The sequence below is a fragment of the Antennarius striatus genome, chromosome 14 (assembly GCF_040054535.1).
Source record: "Antennarius striatus isolate MH-2024 chromosome 14, ASM4005453v1, whole genome shotgun sequence".
In the NCBI taxonomy this organism is placed as follows: domain Eukaryota; kingdom Metazoa; phylum Chordata; class Actinopteri; order Lophiiformes; family Antennariidae; genus Antennarius; species Antennarius striatus.
Window position 1 is genome coordinate 18700286 of NC_090789.1, and position 19127 is coordinate 18719412.

General features: G+C 39.6%; 2 protein-coding genes across 7 annotated transcripts; both read left to right on the plus strand.

Moving 5' to 3' along the window:
- The first annotated feature begins 657 nt into the window (after positions 1–657).
- Positions 658–7900, plus strand: preb (prolactin regulatory element binding). Its single transcript, XM_068332768.1, has 10 exons — positions 658–825; positions 1777–1967; positions 2751–2949; positions 3331–3581; positions 4490–4570; positions 4657–4784; positions 4893–5066; positions 5685–5757; positions 5847–6006; positions 6084–7900. The coding sequence occupies exons 2-10, from the start codon at positions 1833–1835 to the stop codon at positions 6176–6178; spliced, it is 1296 nt and encodes a 431-aa protein (XP_068188869.1). The 5' UTR covers positions 658–825; positions 1777–1832; the 3' UTR covers positions 6179–7900.
- A 939-nt stretch (positions 7901–8839) lies between these two features.
- On the plus strand, positions 8840–18556 carry lyplal1 (lysophospholipase like 1). Of its 6 annotated transcripts, XM_068332734.1 has the most exons (9): positions 8840–9034; positions 9450–9491; positions 10377–10476; positions 11890–12059; positions 13705–13820; positions 14398–14639; positions 14726–14780; positions 14925–15149; positions 18323–18556. In XM_068332734.1, exons 1-6 carry the CDS (start codon positions 8932–8934, stop codon positions 14635–14637), a joined length of 771 nt encoding a protein of 256 aa, XP_068188835.1. In that variant the 5' UTR covers positions 8840–8931; the 3' UTR covers positions 14638–14639; positions 14726–14780; positions 14925–15149; positions 18323–18556. The 6 variants fall into 6 exon arrangements, with proteins under 6 accessions (XP_068188835.1, XP_068188834.1, XP_068188838.1 ...); XM_068332733.1 differs by lacking the exon at positions 18323–18556 and having other exon boundaries at positions 14925–15203; XM_068332737.1 differs by lacking the exon at positions 18323–18556 and having other exon boundaries at positions 14402–14639; positions 14925–15203.
- Positions 18557–19127: the final 571 nt, after the last annotated feature.

The window sequence follows — 19127 nt, forward strand, 5'->3', positions numbered from 1 at the left end:
ATTCATTTAATTGGAAAAAGAATGACACGCTGTGGCAAAGAAAGTTTCTAGTTTAACACAATGGTTAATATATACGTAATTATACAAGCAATAGCAAAATATCACATGAATGTAGTATTTTGCACACACACAACACTAAGATGTGATTCTGGGAAAGTGCTACAATATATAAATGTGAAAACAATTAGTTCCCAGACTTACCAAGAGTGTAGGTACCATGTACAGGACATCTATCTATCTATCTATCTATCTATCTATCTATCTATCTATCTATCTATCTATCTATCTATCTATCTATCTATCTATCTATCTATCTATCTATCTATCCATCCATCCATCCATCCATCCATCCATCCATCCATCCATCCATCCATCCATCCATCCATCCATCCATCCATCCATCCATCCATCCATCCATCCATCCATCCATCCATCCATCCATCCATCCATCCATCCATCCATCCATCCATCCATCCATCTATCTATCTATCTATCTATCTATCTATCTATCTATCTATCTATCTATCTATCTATCTATCTATCTATCTATCTATCTATCTATCTATCTATCTATCTATCTATCTATCTATCTATCTATCTATCTGCGTGGTGACGTCACGCGTTCTGTGACGTCTTACGTAAGTAGGACAGCTGACGTTGCTGACGTGGATTTCAGGAACTGTGTGTCGGCCTGTTTGTAGCCTCAGCTCCTTCTCCTCCTCACTGTCTTTGTTGTTGACCACCAGCCATGAAATATTTTTATTTAACGGGGAACCATGTGGTGACATAACCGGAGAGGAACCAGGAACCGGGTCAGCCGCTCAGGTGAGGGACGGGGGGACCAAACTACCGGGGCGATGTGGAGCTAGCTGCGGCTAGCAGGGCTAAAGGATGTAGATGGACTAGACTCACTTAGCTTAGCTTCTGATGAGAAATGTGTTCAGGTGTTCCTGGCTGTCAGGATTCACATTTATAACACAAAGTAGTAACTCTGTGAACTAAAAACTGTTCTGTGTTAATGATAGTTCCGTTTTAAAAGCATTAGTTCACATGAGACACAACGCTCTGGATGAGAAGGACTAGCTAGTCTGCTTTATTTACCCAACAGCCATTATTAACTACTCCTTAATGTTAAATAACTCTAATTTATTACTTATTCAAGTTAAAAACATTACAGTTGGACAGAAAAATACTTTTGTTTCTCTGTTCTAACATAAATCCTTTCAATTTGTCAGGTTATTAAACCCACAGAACCCACAAGTTAGAACATTAACTTTGTTCAAAACGTTTTTGTCAAAGTTAAAAAGATTGGCTTGACTACTGCATTGTGGGAAATGTAGTTTTGGTCAAAGCACACTTTTGACCTATTTATTGTTAGAGACACTGACCTTTTATGCTCTCCCGGGCCACATAAAATGATGTGGAGGGCCACATTTGGCCCCTGGGCCTTGAGTTTGACACATGCAGTTTAAATCATTACTGTTGCTCAATGCTGAGTGACAATGTTTATTAGGATTATCTCTGTAATGTGAAGAATTCCTTCCATTCCCAAAGCCTGTTTTATGTTGATCCATTGACAACAGTCTTCAAAACCCTTTTGTGCTGTGTTTAAAAAAAGGAGGAGGAAACAAATCTCCACACTTTATCTATTTTTATTCTAGACATCCATGTCCATCCCTGTCATAAGCCCAACAACACAGCTATGGCTCATCACACTCTGCAGCGTAGTTTTTGTGTAATGTTGAGAATAGTAAACTCACACGTTGTTTTCTCCAGGTGGGTTTGAGACCAACGGGTTTGTGAAAAGTGTGTGACTGACATCCGTAACAACGATGGGGAAGAGGAAGCATCCAGATTTGTACAGAGCACCGTTTCCCTTGTATGCCGTTAAAGTGGACCCAGAAACAGGGCTGGTGATCACAGCCGGTGGAGGGGGGGCATCCAAAACAGGAATAAAGAATGCAGTGGTAAGAAGCTAATTTACTGCAAAATTTTTATTTTAACATTGCATGCAGTTAGCTGGAAGGATGTAACCATGTGATTTACTATTGGGAATGCCTTTTACGTTCGTTTTTGATTAACTTGTCCAAAATAAAAAATGTGATTTTTTTTTAATACATATTTTGATGTAATGAAAAATACTGAAACATTTAATATAGAAATATACATTACTGAATGAACTTACTGACTGTATATAACTTGCATTTTTTAAGTGGATTCATCACCAGGTTTTTATACCACAGCGTAGAGCAACATGATTCTCCATCATGCGCTATTCTATTGAATGCTTTAACTAGTTTACACAAGTCAGCACAGGTAGTTGGATTATTAAATGAACGGTAAATGGTGAATCAGTATACGTTCAGTGTGTTATCCCCTCAAATGTGTTTATTTGAACGTAGCAAAAGTGCAGCTTGGACGAACTTCTGCTCATGAATCATTTCAGCTTTTTGTAAGTGCTGTGTTTTTATTGGGTTTACCGTCTTTAGTGAACAACTTCAAACCAAAATGTGAATGCATTTTAAGTTCATAATGTATTTTCCGAGTGACACATGAAGCCATATGTAATGACCAACATGTGATGGTGCACCAGCTTCATCACATGTGTGTGTGTGCGTGTGCGTGTGTGTTGTGGGGCACCGTGATCAGACTCAGTGGATCATGTCAGAATGACGTCGATGCGACCGCGAGTCGAGACAAAAGAAAGTATCAGAAAGCAGCAGTGCCACACTCGTGTCTCTGTGTTTCAGCACTTCCTGGATTTACGATGGGATGGAGCCCACCGGTACGCTGCCACCCTGCTCCACAGTCACGACACTGACACACGTGCCACCATGAACATGGCTCTGGGTCATGGTGTGATTGCTGCAGGCCAGGACGGGACCTGCTGTATGCTGAGGTTTAAACAACTCACAAACAAAGATGGAAGTGAAACTACTGTTAAAGATGGTAAGATTTACAGCTGCAATCAATGGAATATCATCTATCATCTAATCAATTGTTATTCTAAATGTCTATTATCCAGCGCGAACGGCTTGGTAACTTTAAACAAATGGAATTAAGAAGAAAAGCGCAAATCAGGCGAAGCATGTTATATTCTAAAGTCTTCAATGTGAATTTCTTTCAAATTTGGCAAATAATGTTTGTAAAGCACATGAGTCAACTGCTGTCAGCCAATAGAATGCGCGTACGGTATCATGTGACTAACTACTAAAAATCCAGGATGAGGTGAAGCCAGGCATCTTGAAGCGTGAATGCGTGAGGGATTACTGTGTATCTGTTTCACTTTATGTTTCACAAATGAACAGTTGACCTCTGATTGGACCGTAGGCTCCGGCACACAGCAGAGGGATGTCAAGCGAAGACCTGGGAGAAGAGATAAAGGTGGACAGGCTGGAGCCGCCGCGTCTGAAGAGGTGTCCAGCGTGAAGGACGAGACGGTTCACATCGATGTGACTGGGATGGCTGAAGTCGAGTCTGACCGGAACCCCCAGGACCCCCTTCAGAAGGTGGTTCGGTTCAGTCCCGACCTGAGCCTTCTGCTGACAGGAGGCACTGATGGACACGTCCGAGTCTGGGAGGTAAACGCCATCACAAGATTGTCAGCGATCAACTGTCTGTTTTGACCTTTTGGTCAAAACCACCTTCTAATCATTTCTGTTTCACAAGAAATGTGAAATAATTCTACACTTTTTAATCAGCGTCACACAGTTACTAGGTTTCCAGCTACACTGTATTCTCATGATTCGCCCCGAACTGATCTGAGGTTCTGAATTTCAATTTAAAAAAAAAAAAAATTCTGTTATTTATCCTGATTCTGGATGGAACACCCTGTAGCAGGTGTGATGATGGATTTGTATTTTTGGTGAGCCGTCATGGATCTACCACACTGTCACAGCTCTCTATTCACTAAAAGTAAATTACTAGCAGTTTATAACACGTTTCATCTCATTGTAATGCACTCAGAGTGTGTTTTCATGTATCGACCTGTTTGTGGAACAATTAAAAAAACCACAGAAGTGAATTATGTCCTGAGAGAATCGATCTGTTGTGGATTGTGGGATCAAATGCACCCATTTATTTAGAACAGTAATTACCTTTTATTTTTGATACTTTGGTTTAAATAGTCTTAAAAATACAAAAGTGTTTTCTCCTAACACCGTTGTAGTGAATTAATCCACGTCAAATCCAGTTGTTACCACAGTCCACGAAAGTATTATTACGAATAAAATAATAAGAAATATATGGTTTAACATTCTGATTTTAGCATCTTTTTATCAGATTGAAGATGAATTACATGATTAATTCCTATTAAATTAAAAAATGTGCAACAGAGTAAAAGTGACATTTATTGTGCAACAGCTCAAAAACTTTTATATCAAAAAGCAATGTCACAAAAATACATGGATGACCTGTTCTGGTCATGAGTACGCTGTTTGTTGATCCTGTTGTTTAGTCATGTTTGACTGATTGTATTTTCCTTCTGTAGTTTCCGTCTCTGAAGAAAAAATTTGATTTCAAAGCTCATGAAGGAGAGATTGAGGACTTGGATATAAGTCCAGGAAACAAGGTGAAACACTCTTTTGTGTGAATATTTAATGTAAGTAATGACAGCGTTATTGACTGGTTAATATCGCTCAACGTATTCTCATGCAGCACCTGGTGACTGTTGGCCGGGATTTTTCCTGCAGTGTCTGGAGTGGTAATCAGTTGGCTGTGGGTCTCAAATGGCTTGAAACCAAGCCTGAAATACCAGAGAAGAGCTATCGCTACATGGGTTGCAGGTGAAAACCAACAACAATGAAAAGATTCTCCTTCTCTGAAAGATCAACCCTGTTCTGATCTGGACGATGTGACGGTGAATAGACGTGGCTGTGTTTTCTATGTTTCAGGTTTGGAAAGGTTGAAGACCAAAAAGACTGCCTGAGGCTGTACACAGTCCAGATTCCCCATAAACGAGACAGAAAACCACCTCCATGTTACCTCACCAAGTGGGATGGAAAGAGCTTCCTCCCTATGCTCACGGCTCCCTGTGGCACCGAGGTCGTCTCCAGTCTGGCTGTCAGGTGACCGGAATGTCTCATGTCATCTCACTTTTTTTTTTTTTACAACTTTTTATTTTCTTCTTATCAATTTCTCATCAATAAATATGAATGCCAACTCATCCTGTATTGAAAAGGAATAGAAGAAAATATGAGTTCACTTGAGTGTCGCATTATTTTCTTTTGTGACACTGAAACCTTTGTCCAAATTCTATTATCTCTTTGTAATAGTTATGGCTGGGATTGATTTTGTGTTGTGCTTAAGCTAAACAAATTTGTTCTGTTTAACATATGTAAATACGAGCAATGTATTTATATATGTTGATTGCTGATTTTTGCGGGTGGTCCTGGAACGCATTAACTGTGAGTAACGAGGGATTACTGTATTATAAAAGACAATGCCCAGTGTATAGATGAAGTTGCTGGCATCAAGAAATTGCAGCAATGAGTAGAACGGCCAACCGGAAAGACGACAGCAACTCATGACAGCAGATGAAAAAACTTCAAATTCAGACCCTTAAAAACAGTTGGTCTGACTTAATTTTGCAGGAGGTGGTTTGGGGGGGGGGGGGGTCAACACATTTCTTTTTTCTCTTAATATGTTGTGCATGAAGATTCTAACTTGAACCTCGACTTTCACAGCGACTCTGGGACATTTCTTGGCCTTGGAACTGTGACAGGATCAGTAGCTATCTACATCACGTTCTCCCTGCAGGTAAGAACATAAACTGGAATTTCAACGAAAGCAAAACTGTAAAAGCCAGCAGGGCTCTGTTTTTTGATGGCATCACTTTTTGTGTGTAGCGGCTGTATTACGTCAGGGAGTCCCATAGTATTGTTGTGACGGACCTGGCCTTCCTGCCTGATTCACTGAAGAGCAAAAATATTGAAGGGGACAATGAAACGGTCATGTTGAGTGTAGCTGTTGACAGCCGCTGTCAAGTACATGCTGTCCCCAACCGAAGTAAGTCGTGCACCATCGCCCAGTGAGTACACCACCCCCATGTATATTCATTTTAAACTTGTGCTTTGTCTTTCTAGGAGCACTTCCTATATGGCTGGTGCTGCTCATTTGTGGCCTCATGGTGGTGGGAATCGTCATCCTCCTCCAGTACCTCTTCACAGGATTTATTTAAGTCTCTATTTTTGAATTTTCAGGGTTCATTAGACTCAACTTTTTATGCTTAAACCAATTAACAATCATGATTTAACTAAAGCTGGTGCAGTTTAAATGGAAAAAATTAGAACAGAATTTCACAAAAATAACATGAGCTTCATACTGTATTGATTCCATTGGTTAAATTATGTTATGTTATAATGCGTGGGGAACCTTGCCACAGATCGGAGGATGCTCTTCTCCGATCTGTAATATCCTGTGTTACCAACATTTAGTAGCAATGGGCTGTTTAATGACAGCATCTGGAGATACTATAGTTCATGCAGATGAATTCTCTAAGCAAGCCTGTGGTCATACCCTGTCATTCAATTCTTTTTTGTAATTTTTATGACTTTCTACATTGTATATACATACTGAAGACATCAGAACTATGAAGCAAAATGGAATTATGTAACACAAAAATTTGAAAAAGAAGTCTGAATATTTTTTATATTTAAGATTCCTCGAGGTAGCCACTCTTTGCTATGATGAGAGCTTTGCAAACCCTTGATCTTCTGTCAATGAGCTTCTTGGGGTAGTCACATGAAGCAGTTTTCACGTCACAGGTGTGTCAAAGTTATTTTGCAGATTTTCTTGTCTTAATGGGATGGGACCATCAGTTGTGTTCTGATCACGCTGTTCACTTCTGCTGTTTAAACACTTAACTGCCCTGTTTGACCACTTTTGCAATCGCTGTTGTGCAATGCACTTTAAAAATCCCCTTGGAGAAATTATTTCTTTCACTCATGATTAGTATATCATGACATAATATATATATATATATAACACCCACTCACAACGGGATTGTAGGCATGCAAAGTATATATACAATGGGAGGTGGAGTGACGTAAGACTCCATCATGACGTGTCCCCGAATGGGCCGCATATAAGGATATATATATATAATTGCTCAAGGGCACCTAGTGAACTGAGCAGTCCATTATTATTTTAAGAACTGAAGGGCAGTCAGTCAGTACAGGAAATCATTTGTATGTATTCCCAAGTGCAGTCCCAAAAAAACCATCAACTACTAAGACGAAATTGACTTCATTTGAGTCACCATCCTCAAAAATCACAAGTTAACATCACCTCAGTTTAGAGATCAGATAGATGCCACATATAGTTGTAGTAGCAGACACATCTCTACATCAAGAGCACAAGTAGGGATTTGTTGGCTGATATCCTTCCACCCTTTGGAGCTTCAATATCTTTGTTGGGTTGGTTGTTTCATCAAGAAAAAAACGTTTTTGAACGAATAAGGCATCACATCTGGTGTATTTTTAGTTTTAACAACTCTGAATGTAAACATGTAATAGTGTTCATGACAATTATCTGCCTATTTGATCTTTCTAAGTTCCGGTGGCACAATGATGTAGTGGGTAGTACTGCTGCGTCACATCAAGAAGCTTCTGGGTTTGATTCCTCTCTGTATGTTGTTTGTGTGGGTTCTCTGGTAGATAGTAGTATTTATTTAGTGTTCTGTCATTAGCAGCTGTTTTTGAGAATGTTAACTGTTCTGAATGTGTTAGTTTTTACATTAGTGTTTATGAAACATGGCCAAAATGCCTTTTTTTTTTTCAGAAACGCTTGTTTTGTTGACTACATAATTCCGAATGTGTTCATTCATAGTTTTGATACCTTCAGTGAGTATGACTGCCATTGTAAATTGCCATGAAAATAAAGAAAAACCATCCAATGTGAAGGTGTGTCCAAAATTATGATTGGTGTGTTTTTAACATACTCTTGGAAAGTTATGAAAATTCCTGAGTGAGGCCCACTGTTTACATTTGTATTCCTGTCTCTCTGACACTCCTGGCCAAAATGAAATATGCTGTTGAAATGAAATGCATACACATAAAAATCTAAAACTCTAAAATCTAAACAAAAAAACTATAAATCCCTCCTTTTGATTGTCCAGCATTTATTTTGATAATTATTAATAAATGTTTTGAGAGGATTTGTACCATGATACATTAATATATGTTACTCAAATGTACAGTGATAACTGAAGATACAAGCTGCTCGACTTGCGAGTTATTTGAGATGCGAACCGCGGCGCTGGACAAATTTTTGTTTGATATACGGGCAAAGTCAAAGCTGTATGCTGTACTTTAGGACACCACCACTACTTGGTGGATGGATACAGTATCAGGTGAGACTAGATATCGTTCTTTCTCATGTATTGTTCCCAAGGTGTGCGGCAGCTTGGGTCCAAAGAGTAGCGAAAAGAAGAAAATTAGGATTTCTATTCAACTGAAGCAGGAGATAATAGGAAAAAATATAAGTATAGTGTTTTTCGTTACGGAACTGGCAAGGCACTATGATTGCAGTGCGTCAGCAATTCGTAATATCTTGAAGCAAAAACAATATCAGGAGTACATCATCGGCAAAAAAATGATTGAAGATGGATGGATTAAAAACTGCACATACGTTTGTTAACTTTGGTAAAATGTGCTTTTTACATGCAATGTACAAGTTTGAGTTGAGTAAATTGATGAAACGTAAACTGGAAAAACACAAATTCAGATTTTTGTGATAAACCGGACTTCACAGTGATGACACTCCAATCCAGAAGGTGGCGGTAGTGAGCAGTAAAAAAAAAAAAGCTGGTCGGTGGAAGTTTCTGTTCGACGAAGAAGAAGAAAGAGTAGAAGGAGAAGAAGCAACAGCAGCGGAAGAATAATAATAATTTGGAATGATTATTATTACTAGTATCAATAGTAATATTATTATATGTCCTTCCACGCTGCAATGGCTGCTGTGAGGAAGCTCCAGACTTGTGTCGTGTCTCCGACAGGGAAACACTCCGCCTCCGTCATCTTCCTCCACGGCTCAGGTGCTCGTCAGCCTGGCCCACAGGATTCTGTCTCCACTTGTAATACGGCATTGAATATTTGATGTTGCTAAATACTTATTATAACGAGGACTTATTTAGTGACTATGGTATACTGTAATGCAGTTTATGAATATGTGTAGTCTCTGAATGCTAAACTTCACCATCAGCATATATACTGTATATTTTAACATAAAGCCCAGAGTCACTCCAATGGAATAAATCAGGGGGCCAGTTTGATTCTTCTGCCCTCGGTTCTGACTTACAGGATGATTTGGTTGTCAGGCAGGAAACATTAATTTTTTGTGGGTGCGGCTCATGTGGGATGAAAGTCATGCTTTATGAACATGTAATTTTGCATGATATAGTTAACACAATGTTACAACTATCAACCCCTCTCCCCTTCTTTTTGCACAAGGATTTTGTAGATGTGTGCCGCATTGCTCCCGATCAATGGGGGGTAGGTTTCTCAAGTTATTTAATATTTAATTTTCACTACATTATGACAATATTTGTGTTGTTTATGCTTTCAAAATAATTGCATCTAAGAGGAAATGTGATGTCAGAAAGAGAGTCCTGGTTGACGTTCCATCAGGGGTTTTATGCATGAAAACAGAGAAGACTTTTTACTCACACACACACACACACACACACACACACACACACACACACACACACACACACACACACACACACACACACACACACATCCAGCCTGTATTATTATGCATCATTTCACTTCTGACCTGTAATCGACACTGTATTTGCATAAACGTCAGTACATTTTTGGACTTTTCATCTTGAATTACCTCAAGTTAATACATTTTTTGCATCTAGCTCCATTTTTTACAATTCCCTTGTGACTCTTTTTTTATTTGAGTCATATTTTTATACCGATGGTAAATTTTGTTTGCATTTCTACTGTTTTCATTAAAATAATACCTGCAAAGCCAGTACATCTTTTCAAAATCTCTCAGTTTCTCTCTGACGAAGAATAATCCAGACTAGCATGACCGTAGCTCAATATTTTCATTTCATCATTATTGGTTTTGAAATGTTCTTCCATTCTTGCAGTTTATCTTTGACGACTTTGGTGGTTTATGTACAAACATTTGAAGGTGCAGGGATACATGTGTTACCAGCAGCATATAGAGAAGTAGTTTAAAGAGTGTCTTTATAAGAAACAGTATTTTATTTATCCAGAATGAAATAAGTTCCTGAGGGAATGTCATAATGCTGTTGTTAAATTAGCGTTCTATTGTTGTACCATCTGTTATCAACAGTGTCCACCATACATGTGTAGCTTTATTCTGACTTTAGTTTTCATTTCCATTTCCATGTTAAGGTGACACTGGAGAGGGACTAAGAGCCTGGGTTCGACATGTTTTGATACAAGGTCTGGTCTTCAAACACATTAAAGTCATTTACCCCACAGCTCCAGTTAGGTAGGTCTGTGACTTATACATGTATATATTTAATATAGTTAGGTAGGTCTGTGACTTATACATGTATATATTATAATATAGTTAGGTAGGTCTGTGACTTTATATATATTATTATATAGTTAGGTAGGTCTGTGACTTATATATATTATTATATAGTTAGGTAGGTCTGTGACTGGGTCCCATTTGACACGGTTCAACTTTCACATGATTCCATCTTGGTAACTTGAAATTTAAAATGATGCAGAGTGATGTGGATGTGATGGCCAGTCAGGTGGAGGTACTATTCTAGTCAGCTGGACTATAATGTTTGTTTTCAGGAATGTTTTTCTCTGAATTATCAGTCATTTTGGTAGAGATATATAAGGAATTGACTTTCTTAAATCTTACTCTCAGCTTCTCTCTGCGTCAAACAATAGTGATGTTTAATGTTCCTTTATCAGATTCCTACAGTGGTCAGACTTGTGTGACTCAGTAAAACATTTAATGGATCTAATGAAATTAATTGAAATAAAATTGGCTGTGACCAATCACCAGCTGCTACCCAAAAACATCAGTATGTATGGCTCCATTTATGATTTCAATAAATTGACTACCATGAATTTCAGAAAAAGGCAGTTCCCACTCTTTCATCAAACATGATTTTATACTGAGCTAGTTTTATTAAAGCTTGACAATATCCAGTGATGATGACATCAGTTATTGGAAAAAGCCTGACATTTAAAATCAAATGTCCCACAACTGATATAGCATTTAATAAGCAGAAAAAAATGCTGATCATCATGTTATTATGAATAATAAAGACTGAAACTGAATATTTATTTACATGTGGCGCAGTGGGTAGCGCTGTCGCCGCGCAGCAAGGTGGGTTCGAGTCCCGCACTGTGTGGAGTTTGCATGTTCGGGGATACTAAGTTCTTGGTTCAGAATGAATGTCTTTGACATACATGTTGAGATGAAGTTTCTGATGGAGTCAGACATCATTTGTGAAATTTATCATATTAGCCTTTGAAAATCAGTCTGTACCCTCAATGAGTGTGAGGGAGACAAGACGGCCTCAAGTAAAACAATGCAGTCACAAACTGTAACATCCCATGACAACCCTGAATTAAAATTTTTACCTTGACCTACTTGCATGGGTCAAAGATCAAAGCTAGTGCTCTGACCTACTGTCATTGATCAAAGCACTAGCTTTGATCTATGGTCTAACTCACACTGGCCTTCTCCCTCATCTTTTTATCTTATCTAGTTGTGAAGATATTTGGTGGACAGATGAACGGACGAATACTGACAATTACAATACATCACTGCTTTGAAGCGGGATGTAATATACAGGAGCAGTATATATTCACTCCTGACTTAGCTCGGGTGGGGGTTTATAATAAAATGCAACATAAATCCTTCGTGTTCCATCAGGCCGTACACACCGATGAAAGGAGCTCCATCAACTGTCTGGTTTGACCGCTTCAAGATATCCCAGAACTGCCCAGAACACATGGAGTCCATAGATGCCATGTGCACCACCTTAGGGTCTGTCATTGAAGACGAGGTCAATGCAGGGATCCCCAAAAAGCGGATTATCATTGGTATGTATCCAGTTTCATCAATGCTTGAATATTTTTCATGATTTTCTGCTCATCAACCAGGCAGATAACCTATGTCAATCCTAATCACATATTTCCATTAATATACACATACTGTATCATTGCATGTGAGTATATTTACAAGCTTAGTGATCCGATCTTAACAGTGTTGTTTACCATTGGATGTTGTTGTGCTGGTAAATGAGGGATGCATCATTCACATTCGTTTCCAAGGTGCGGGCTCTTTCATTTGACTCAAATTGAGCAGAATAATGTTCTCCCTGTTTCAGGCAAATATACTTTATTGGTATATACTGTATATTTATACATCACACTGTAGCTCTTCATCTTCATCTGATACCTCTTTGACCACAACTCTGTAATTTTTCATTTTCACTGAAGCCCCTCCTGTTGCTATCGTGGGGCCAAGATAGTGACCATTGAGGGTGAGATGTGTTCCTTGTTCCACGTTCTGCTGTACTCATACATAGTGGTGTGAATATACTCATGTGGTAAAATTAGCCACTTTACGCGTGAAAGTTATTTGGAACGCAGTAATAAACTCAGAATTTCTTTGGCAGAATTAATTAAAATATAAGTAGTGTTGTTTAGTTATAAGTCACTGTATCTAATCTAAAGAACAAGAAACGGTTTTGTTTGTCAGTATGTCTGCAGAAGGCCAGTTACTCATTACATTGGCAGCGCCAGTGTAATTGGGTTTGTGGCTCTTTTTGTACCATTTACAGTGACCAATCTGAGCAGAAAAATTTCCAATACGACCATAAATCAGTGCATGGTACAAGCAGAGAATTTTTTTTTTTAAATCACAGGCGTTCAGTCTATCAAGTGTGCATACAAAACACAATGAAGTGAAACCACTCTGATGAAGTCCTATTAATATTATACTGGAGGAAAGTTAAGAGTTCCTGCAGGTAACATTTCTATTACACCGAATGTTTTCACGTCAGGGGTGGCTAAATGTGAAAGGATAAACTGCTGACACCTCCAAGAAAAGGGTTAACTGTAGGAACACTTCTGTGTATGTGTGTGTGTGTGTGTGTGTGTGTGTGTGTGTGTGTGTGTTTGGAGCGATGGAGGGCACTCTGAAAGTGAGTAAAAAAACACATGCTCCTGGGAAACTGCTGAAATATTATCCTATTAAATCATAACATTTAGTAATTAGCTATAAATACTCGGTGGAGTCACTCGGCAGCGCTGGAGAAATGCAGTGTTGTCTGCCTACAGTCAGTCCTCTGACTCTGTCACTAACAAGCTCTACAAGTTTCCATGGAAAAGTGTTTGGAGGAGGCCCTTTGCAGGCTGCACGTGTTTCAGACCTGCTCTTCATGGTCCAACAACAACTTTTGAGAGTCCATACTTGGTGCAAATTCAATGTACTGAATGATTCCTTTTCATGCAGGATCAAATTTGTGTTATATTTCATATTTATCTTCTCCACGCAACAAAACAGAGCAAGAAAAAGAAACTAGAATATAAAAAGAAAACAGAAAAGAAAAAACCCAAGACAATATTTTGTAACTGAAGTAACGACTTCTGCAGGGAAAATTTCATTTGTTGAAAACAAAAATGTTATTTTATACTTCCAAGTGACACAGTGTTTGAATGTTCTGTTCCTCCCTTATCGAAGGGGGATTCTCAATGGGCGGAGCCATGGCCCTCCACCTAGTCTGTCGGTACCACCCTGATGTTGCAGGAGTTTTTGCGCTGTCCAGCTTTCTCAACAAGGACTCTGTTGCTTTTCAGGTACATCCTCAAATTAGATAATAAAGATTGTGAATAATTTAAAGGGTCAGGAATTTCTCAATATATATATAATTCCTGACCCTCATATATAACTGGCTTGGTGTTGCAGTGTGTAGCGCTGTCCCCTCACAGCAAGAAAGTTCTGAAGTATGTTCTCCCCATTTCTGTGTAGGTTCTGTTTGTGTTCTTCGTCTTCCTCCCACCTCCAAAAACATACAATTTTTTTTCTCCATTTAAAAAAAAATTTATATAAAGTTTGGGGCAAGACATTTCAAATATAGTCAACCTTTAAGTCATTCTCAGACAACAGACACTGGCTTGCAGAGTGTTATTCTGATATGCTACAAAGTTATCAACAGAATCAACATTGAACGTGGTGACAGGTGATATGATCTTGTTAATGTTTATCAGTGATTGATCCTATATTTTGTTGTTTAAGATACATTCAATTATGTGACAATGTTAATTTTGTAGTAACAGGCAGTTGAAATGCTCCCACACTAAGCCTGAGCAGACATGGAGATGATAAAATCAGTCTTGACTAAAAAACATTTTCTCTTGTGCCTGTGTGCTGAAGGCAGCTGGGGAGCGGCTCAGGGCAGGACTCTACCTCCCCGAGTTGTTTCATTGCCATGGAACCAGTGATGAACTGGTGCCCCATCAGTGGGGGGAGGAGACGTCACTACAGCTAACGAAGGCTGGCATGGTCACCACCTTCCACTCCTTCCCAGGCCTCAACCACCAGCTGTCCCAGCCTGAGATGGAGCTGCTTAGAACCTGGATCCTCAAGAAGCTTTCCCCAACCACCACCACCTGATGGTGCTGCATTTTTCTTATAGCTCATAAATGTTTTCTATAAATGTTGCCTGTGTTTGTAGTCTTCATCTAGTGTTTAATTTTTATAGATCTTTTCCCCCAGAAGCCAGTCTAACTCCATGGAGACACCCACGTTTTCTGTCGGTAAGGCTTCTTTGTAACTGTAATTACATTTTCATCATTACAACATATTTAATATTTTGCATTACCAGGTTACTTTTTGACATGTGTTCAAATATGTAAATGGTTCATATGTACACTGAATATCTCTGTTTGGATCCATCCTAGACATGGATAAATATTCTGTCCCACACTATGGACTCCAGGATGTTGGAGCATACCTGTTCTCTCTGCTGATTGATCGCACCAAGGTCTATATAAGGAGCCAAAATGGCAGTTGTTTTGGGGCAACGGGGCAGCAGGCAGCGGACCTTATCTCCCAACCAGCCACATGTTACTTTGTCAATCGATTGCTTCACTTCGAGTGAGAAGTAGGGTTGGACTGCCAGTTTGGTTAGTAATATATATTTTTCCTGAAGCTTGTGAATAAAAACTCATAATTTCTTATTTCCTTTAAACATTTGTGCTTGTGGCTCCTTGGGATTTGGGGAAGATGGGGACTTTTCATGTTGTGACTCAGACACACCCATTTTGATTGTTAATAATCAACATAAAATAGACAAATAACCTAAAACAAGGCAAAAAAAAGAATGTATGTTTATGTACCAGTCATCAGAAGTTGTAGGTGGAAACTAACTACTATATATTTGGTTGATGAATGAAACTGAGCCCGGATATACGTATAGTCAACAAACCAAAAAGTGTAATAATGATATTGTTAATGGACCTGCTAGTGACAATGATAACCATAATAGCAAAGAATTTTTTTTTACAACTTTTGAGAAGTTAAGTGGAGCACTGCCCCTACCTGGGAGTGAAAGATAGATGTTTCAACAGGGACATCCCTTGCAAGGTTGCAGCATCAGTCCAGCAAGGTTTACTTTCATTTTAAAAACTTGGGAAAATTAGGTTAATTTTTTTCCCCTTTGTATTTCGGTTTCATATTTTAAAATAAATATCCAACAAAAAAACTCAACAGAACAGAACCAAAATCCTACCCAACCCCCCACCACTGCTCCCTATACCCCATTGATTCGCACCAGACACTCATATAAATCAACCCTGATATATAGGATACAATAATATCACAATCCAACAGCCACAGTGAAAATGGGTGTAAATGAATAGACAATATGCAGTTTAAAGAAAATAAAGATAATGAAAAATAAATATATACAGTTAGTGAAGGAATACATGAAAGGACAGAAGGCAGAAGTAGAAGTTTACATTATTACATTATTGGCTTCCATCCCATCAACAAACATTAAAAAAGGTTGCCAAATATAAAACCTTGTAGGCCCTCTAGTTGTATACCTGATTTTCTCCAGTTTAAGACGGTACATGACATCTCTGATTCATTGACTGTATGGTGGAGTTTTGGTTCTTTTCCATTTAAATACTATCAGCCTCTGAACTAGGAGAGAGCTGATAGCCTTCCTACCTCAAGAGGGTGATCCTTGGGGCATCAGTAGCTCAGTAGGTAGTGCGGGTCGTCCAATGATCCAAGATTGGCGGTTCAATTCCCACTCCTGACCATTCACTCTTTGAGTGTGAGCTTGAAGTGGCAGGTGCCAGCTCACCTCCCGAGCACTGCCGAGGTGCCCTTAAGCAAGGGCACCTCCACCACGTGTGTGTGTGTTTATGTGTGTGTGTGTGTGTGTGTTAGCTAAGACGCTGAGGATATAGGTACAGGGACACACATACACAGGCTTCACAGACCAAATCATAGCTAACTTGGTAGCCAAATACTAGCTGACTTCAACAGTTTGTAAGGAACTTTCATTGTCTGTTTCATTGAAAGCACTTCAGAGTGGTTCCATTATTCATTCACTCCTCATTCATACTTGGTGATGGTATAGACTGCATGTGTACCACAGCTGCCCTGGTTTAGACTGACAAAAGCATGACAGCCAATCCACGTCCTCTCCGACCATCACCGCAACATTCACACAGATTCAAACCAGCGAGTCCCTCACTGGAGGAAAGGACAGTAAAGTGCCTTGCCCAAGGACACAACGACAAATGATATCAGATTTCATGTGCTCCCCCAACAAATCCCAACCTCCTCATAAGAACTCAAAGTCTATTCCAGCTGATGTTGGGTGAGAGTTGACTCATCAAAGAGCCAACACACACAAAACATTCATACTCGTAGATAATTTTGAGTCTTCATTTCGTCTACAGTTTATGCTTTGGGATTGTGCCAGCCAGAGCATCCTCTGGAAACACGTATAGACAGGGTAAACCAGACTCTGACAGAGAGTCATTGTGCTGTCCCATATCACTCATGCTTCACTGCCAAAAGCTGATGACTCAATCGTAGTAAGACATGTAAGCGGTCCAGACTTTATACATCTTTTTTAATCTGACAAAAACAACTAGGATAATAAGGAATTAAACATAACCCTTTACACTTTGCAAAAAACTCTCTATGGACTTTTCAAAATGCTTACGAATTATCATGAATCATTATGTTGTTGAGGCAGTGCATACAGATAAACGTGTGCAGTTAAACAGTTATTACTACATCTATTACAGTTCTCATTCCAAAGTATAAACTGTTAAAAAAAACTGGCAGCGCTGCTGCCACTTTTATAGTGCCAGTTAGGCCCTTTGAATTCAATTGGGATTTAAGACTTATGTAACATCCTGTTCTCAACATCAGCCAGGAAGCATTAACCTCCAGCATCTGTTTTATCCCTGCAGTGTCAGCCTAACTGCAGAATGACGATTTCTGTTTGTGCTCAGCAGGTTCTGAGAAATGTGATGAGTTCTAGTGTAGAGAGTCATGCATTCAAACAGTTTTTGTAATCATCTGAGCTGGGACAATCAACTCACACATTGTCTGTTTAGCCTTCTGAGTTTGTCTTCAAGCTCGCAAACTCAAGTTTTCCTCTCACCTTCTTTTGTTCAATGTTTGGTCTTTCCCACCGGGAGGACAGAAATCTGAGAATAAGTTGCACTCCGATTTGGTAACAGTGTTGACATCATTTGGAGTGCATTGGTGTGGATAGACTGATGGGGTTTTATATAGTAGTAGGAGGAGGGGAAGAGAGAGAAGGGAGGTGTAGCCAAGGCAAACAAAAGGTTCTCAGAGTTTGGTTCAAGCCTTAAGCGCTGATTGCTTCCAGCTATGTGTGAAAGAATGCTACTGTTGAGTAGCCAGGAGCAAACATTACTGCCAAACACCCCCATGAATGAACTTGTAACCTCCTGTTCATCCCTTAGCCATTGCTTCACTCCTCCCTCTTGCTCCTAGCCATCGAGACAGTTCGTGATTTCATGATACCTCTCTGAAATTAGATGAGTGGAAAAAATATGGGGGTGATTTGGGGCTGTGATGAAGTAAATCTTGCTTTTAGATATATCTAAAATATATATATAAGTCTTCATCGCTTTCTCTTCGGTATAAGACTATTTCCACTCTTCTTAACGCCTGAAGTGCATGCCCTGTTGGTCATATGATGACAATGTGCACCTCAGGCTGTGTGTCACTGAGGAGGAATGCTAATCTGGCTGGATATTTATGGACTGCAAAATCTGAGGTTTTTTTTTTTTTTTGCCAGTTTCCACTGTGCAGTTCTTTCCATATGGAGCAGCTCCAAAGTGGCCAGGATAACAGAAGGAATTCCCAGCAATGGGGATGACAGACTCCAGATTGCACATCTGACCACACCTCAAATGTGATGGGACAATTTAAGTCTCAGGGCTGTATTCATCTGTATGAATTATAAGCGCTGAGTAATCAGGTTAAAGTAATATTGTCTGTCTGTCTGTCTGTCTGTCTGTCTGTCTGACTGACTGACTGACTGACTGACTGACTGACTGACTGTCTGTCTGTCTGTCTGTCTGTCTGTCTGTCTGTCTGTCTGTCTGTCTGTCTGTCTGTCTGTCTGTCTGACTGACTGACTGACTGACTGACTGACTGTCTGTCTGTCTGTCTGTCTGTCTGTCTGTCTGTCTGTCTGTCTGTCTGTCTGTCAGTCAGTCAGTCAGTCAGTCAGTCAGTCAGTCAGTCAGTCAGTCAGTCAGTCAGTCAGTCAGTCAGTCAGTCAGTCAGTCAGTCACCGAAGATAAGTGTTGAAGCTAATGGTTCACCAGAAAGCAGGGGACACCTTACTGTTCTTGGGTCATTCTGTTACCTTGGGTGGCCAACTAGGTAAACATAAAACCATGGCTTACAATGAACAACATTTTTACTGTTCTGATCTGCACAAGGAGTTTGCTCAGTACTGCCGAAGCTGTCCTCAGTGCCAAAGTACATCTACCCAAATGCCCTCCACTGCCCCACTCCAGTCACTTCTCACAATTGGCACCCCATGTGAGTTCCTTGGATTGGATATTGTTGGTCTAGTGTGGAGGAGTGGGGCA

Excerpts from the sequence above, each read along its gene's own strand:
- lyplal1 (XM_068332734.1), top strand. The coding sequence starts at position 8,932 with ATGTCCTTCCACGCTGCAATGGCTGCTGTGAGGAAGCTCCAGACTTGT. Across the intron at positions 9,492-10,376 it reads TTGCTCCCGATCAATGGGGG|GTGACACTGGAGAGGGACTA; the intron begins GTAGGTTTCTCA and ends TTCCATGTTAAG. Across the intron at positions 10,477-11,889 it reads TACCCCACAGCTCCAGTTAG|GCCGTACACACCGATGAAAG; the intron begins GTAGGTCTGTGA and ends GTGTTCCATCAG.
- preb (XM_068332768.1), top strand. The coding sequence starts at position 1,833 with ATGGGGAAGAGGAAGCATCCAGATTTGTACAGAGCACCGTTTCCCTTG. Across the intron at positions 4,571-4,656 it reads ATATAAGTCCAGGAAACAAG|CACCTGGTGACTGTTGGCCG; the intron begins GTGAAACACTCT and ends ATTCTCATGCAG. Across the intron at positions 4,785-4,892 it reads TATCGCTACATGGGTTGCAG|GTTTGGAAAGGTTGAAGACC; the intron begins GTGAAAACCAAC and ends TCTATGTTTCAG.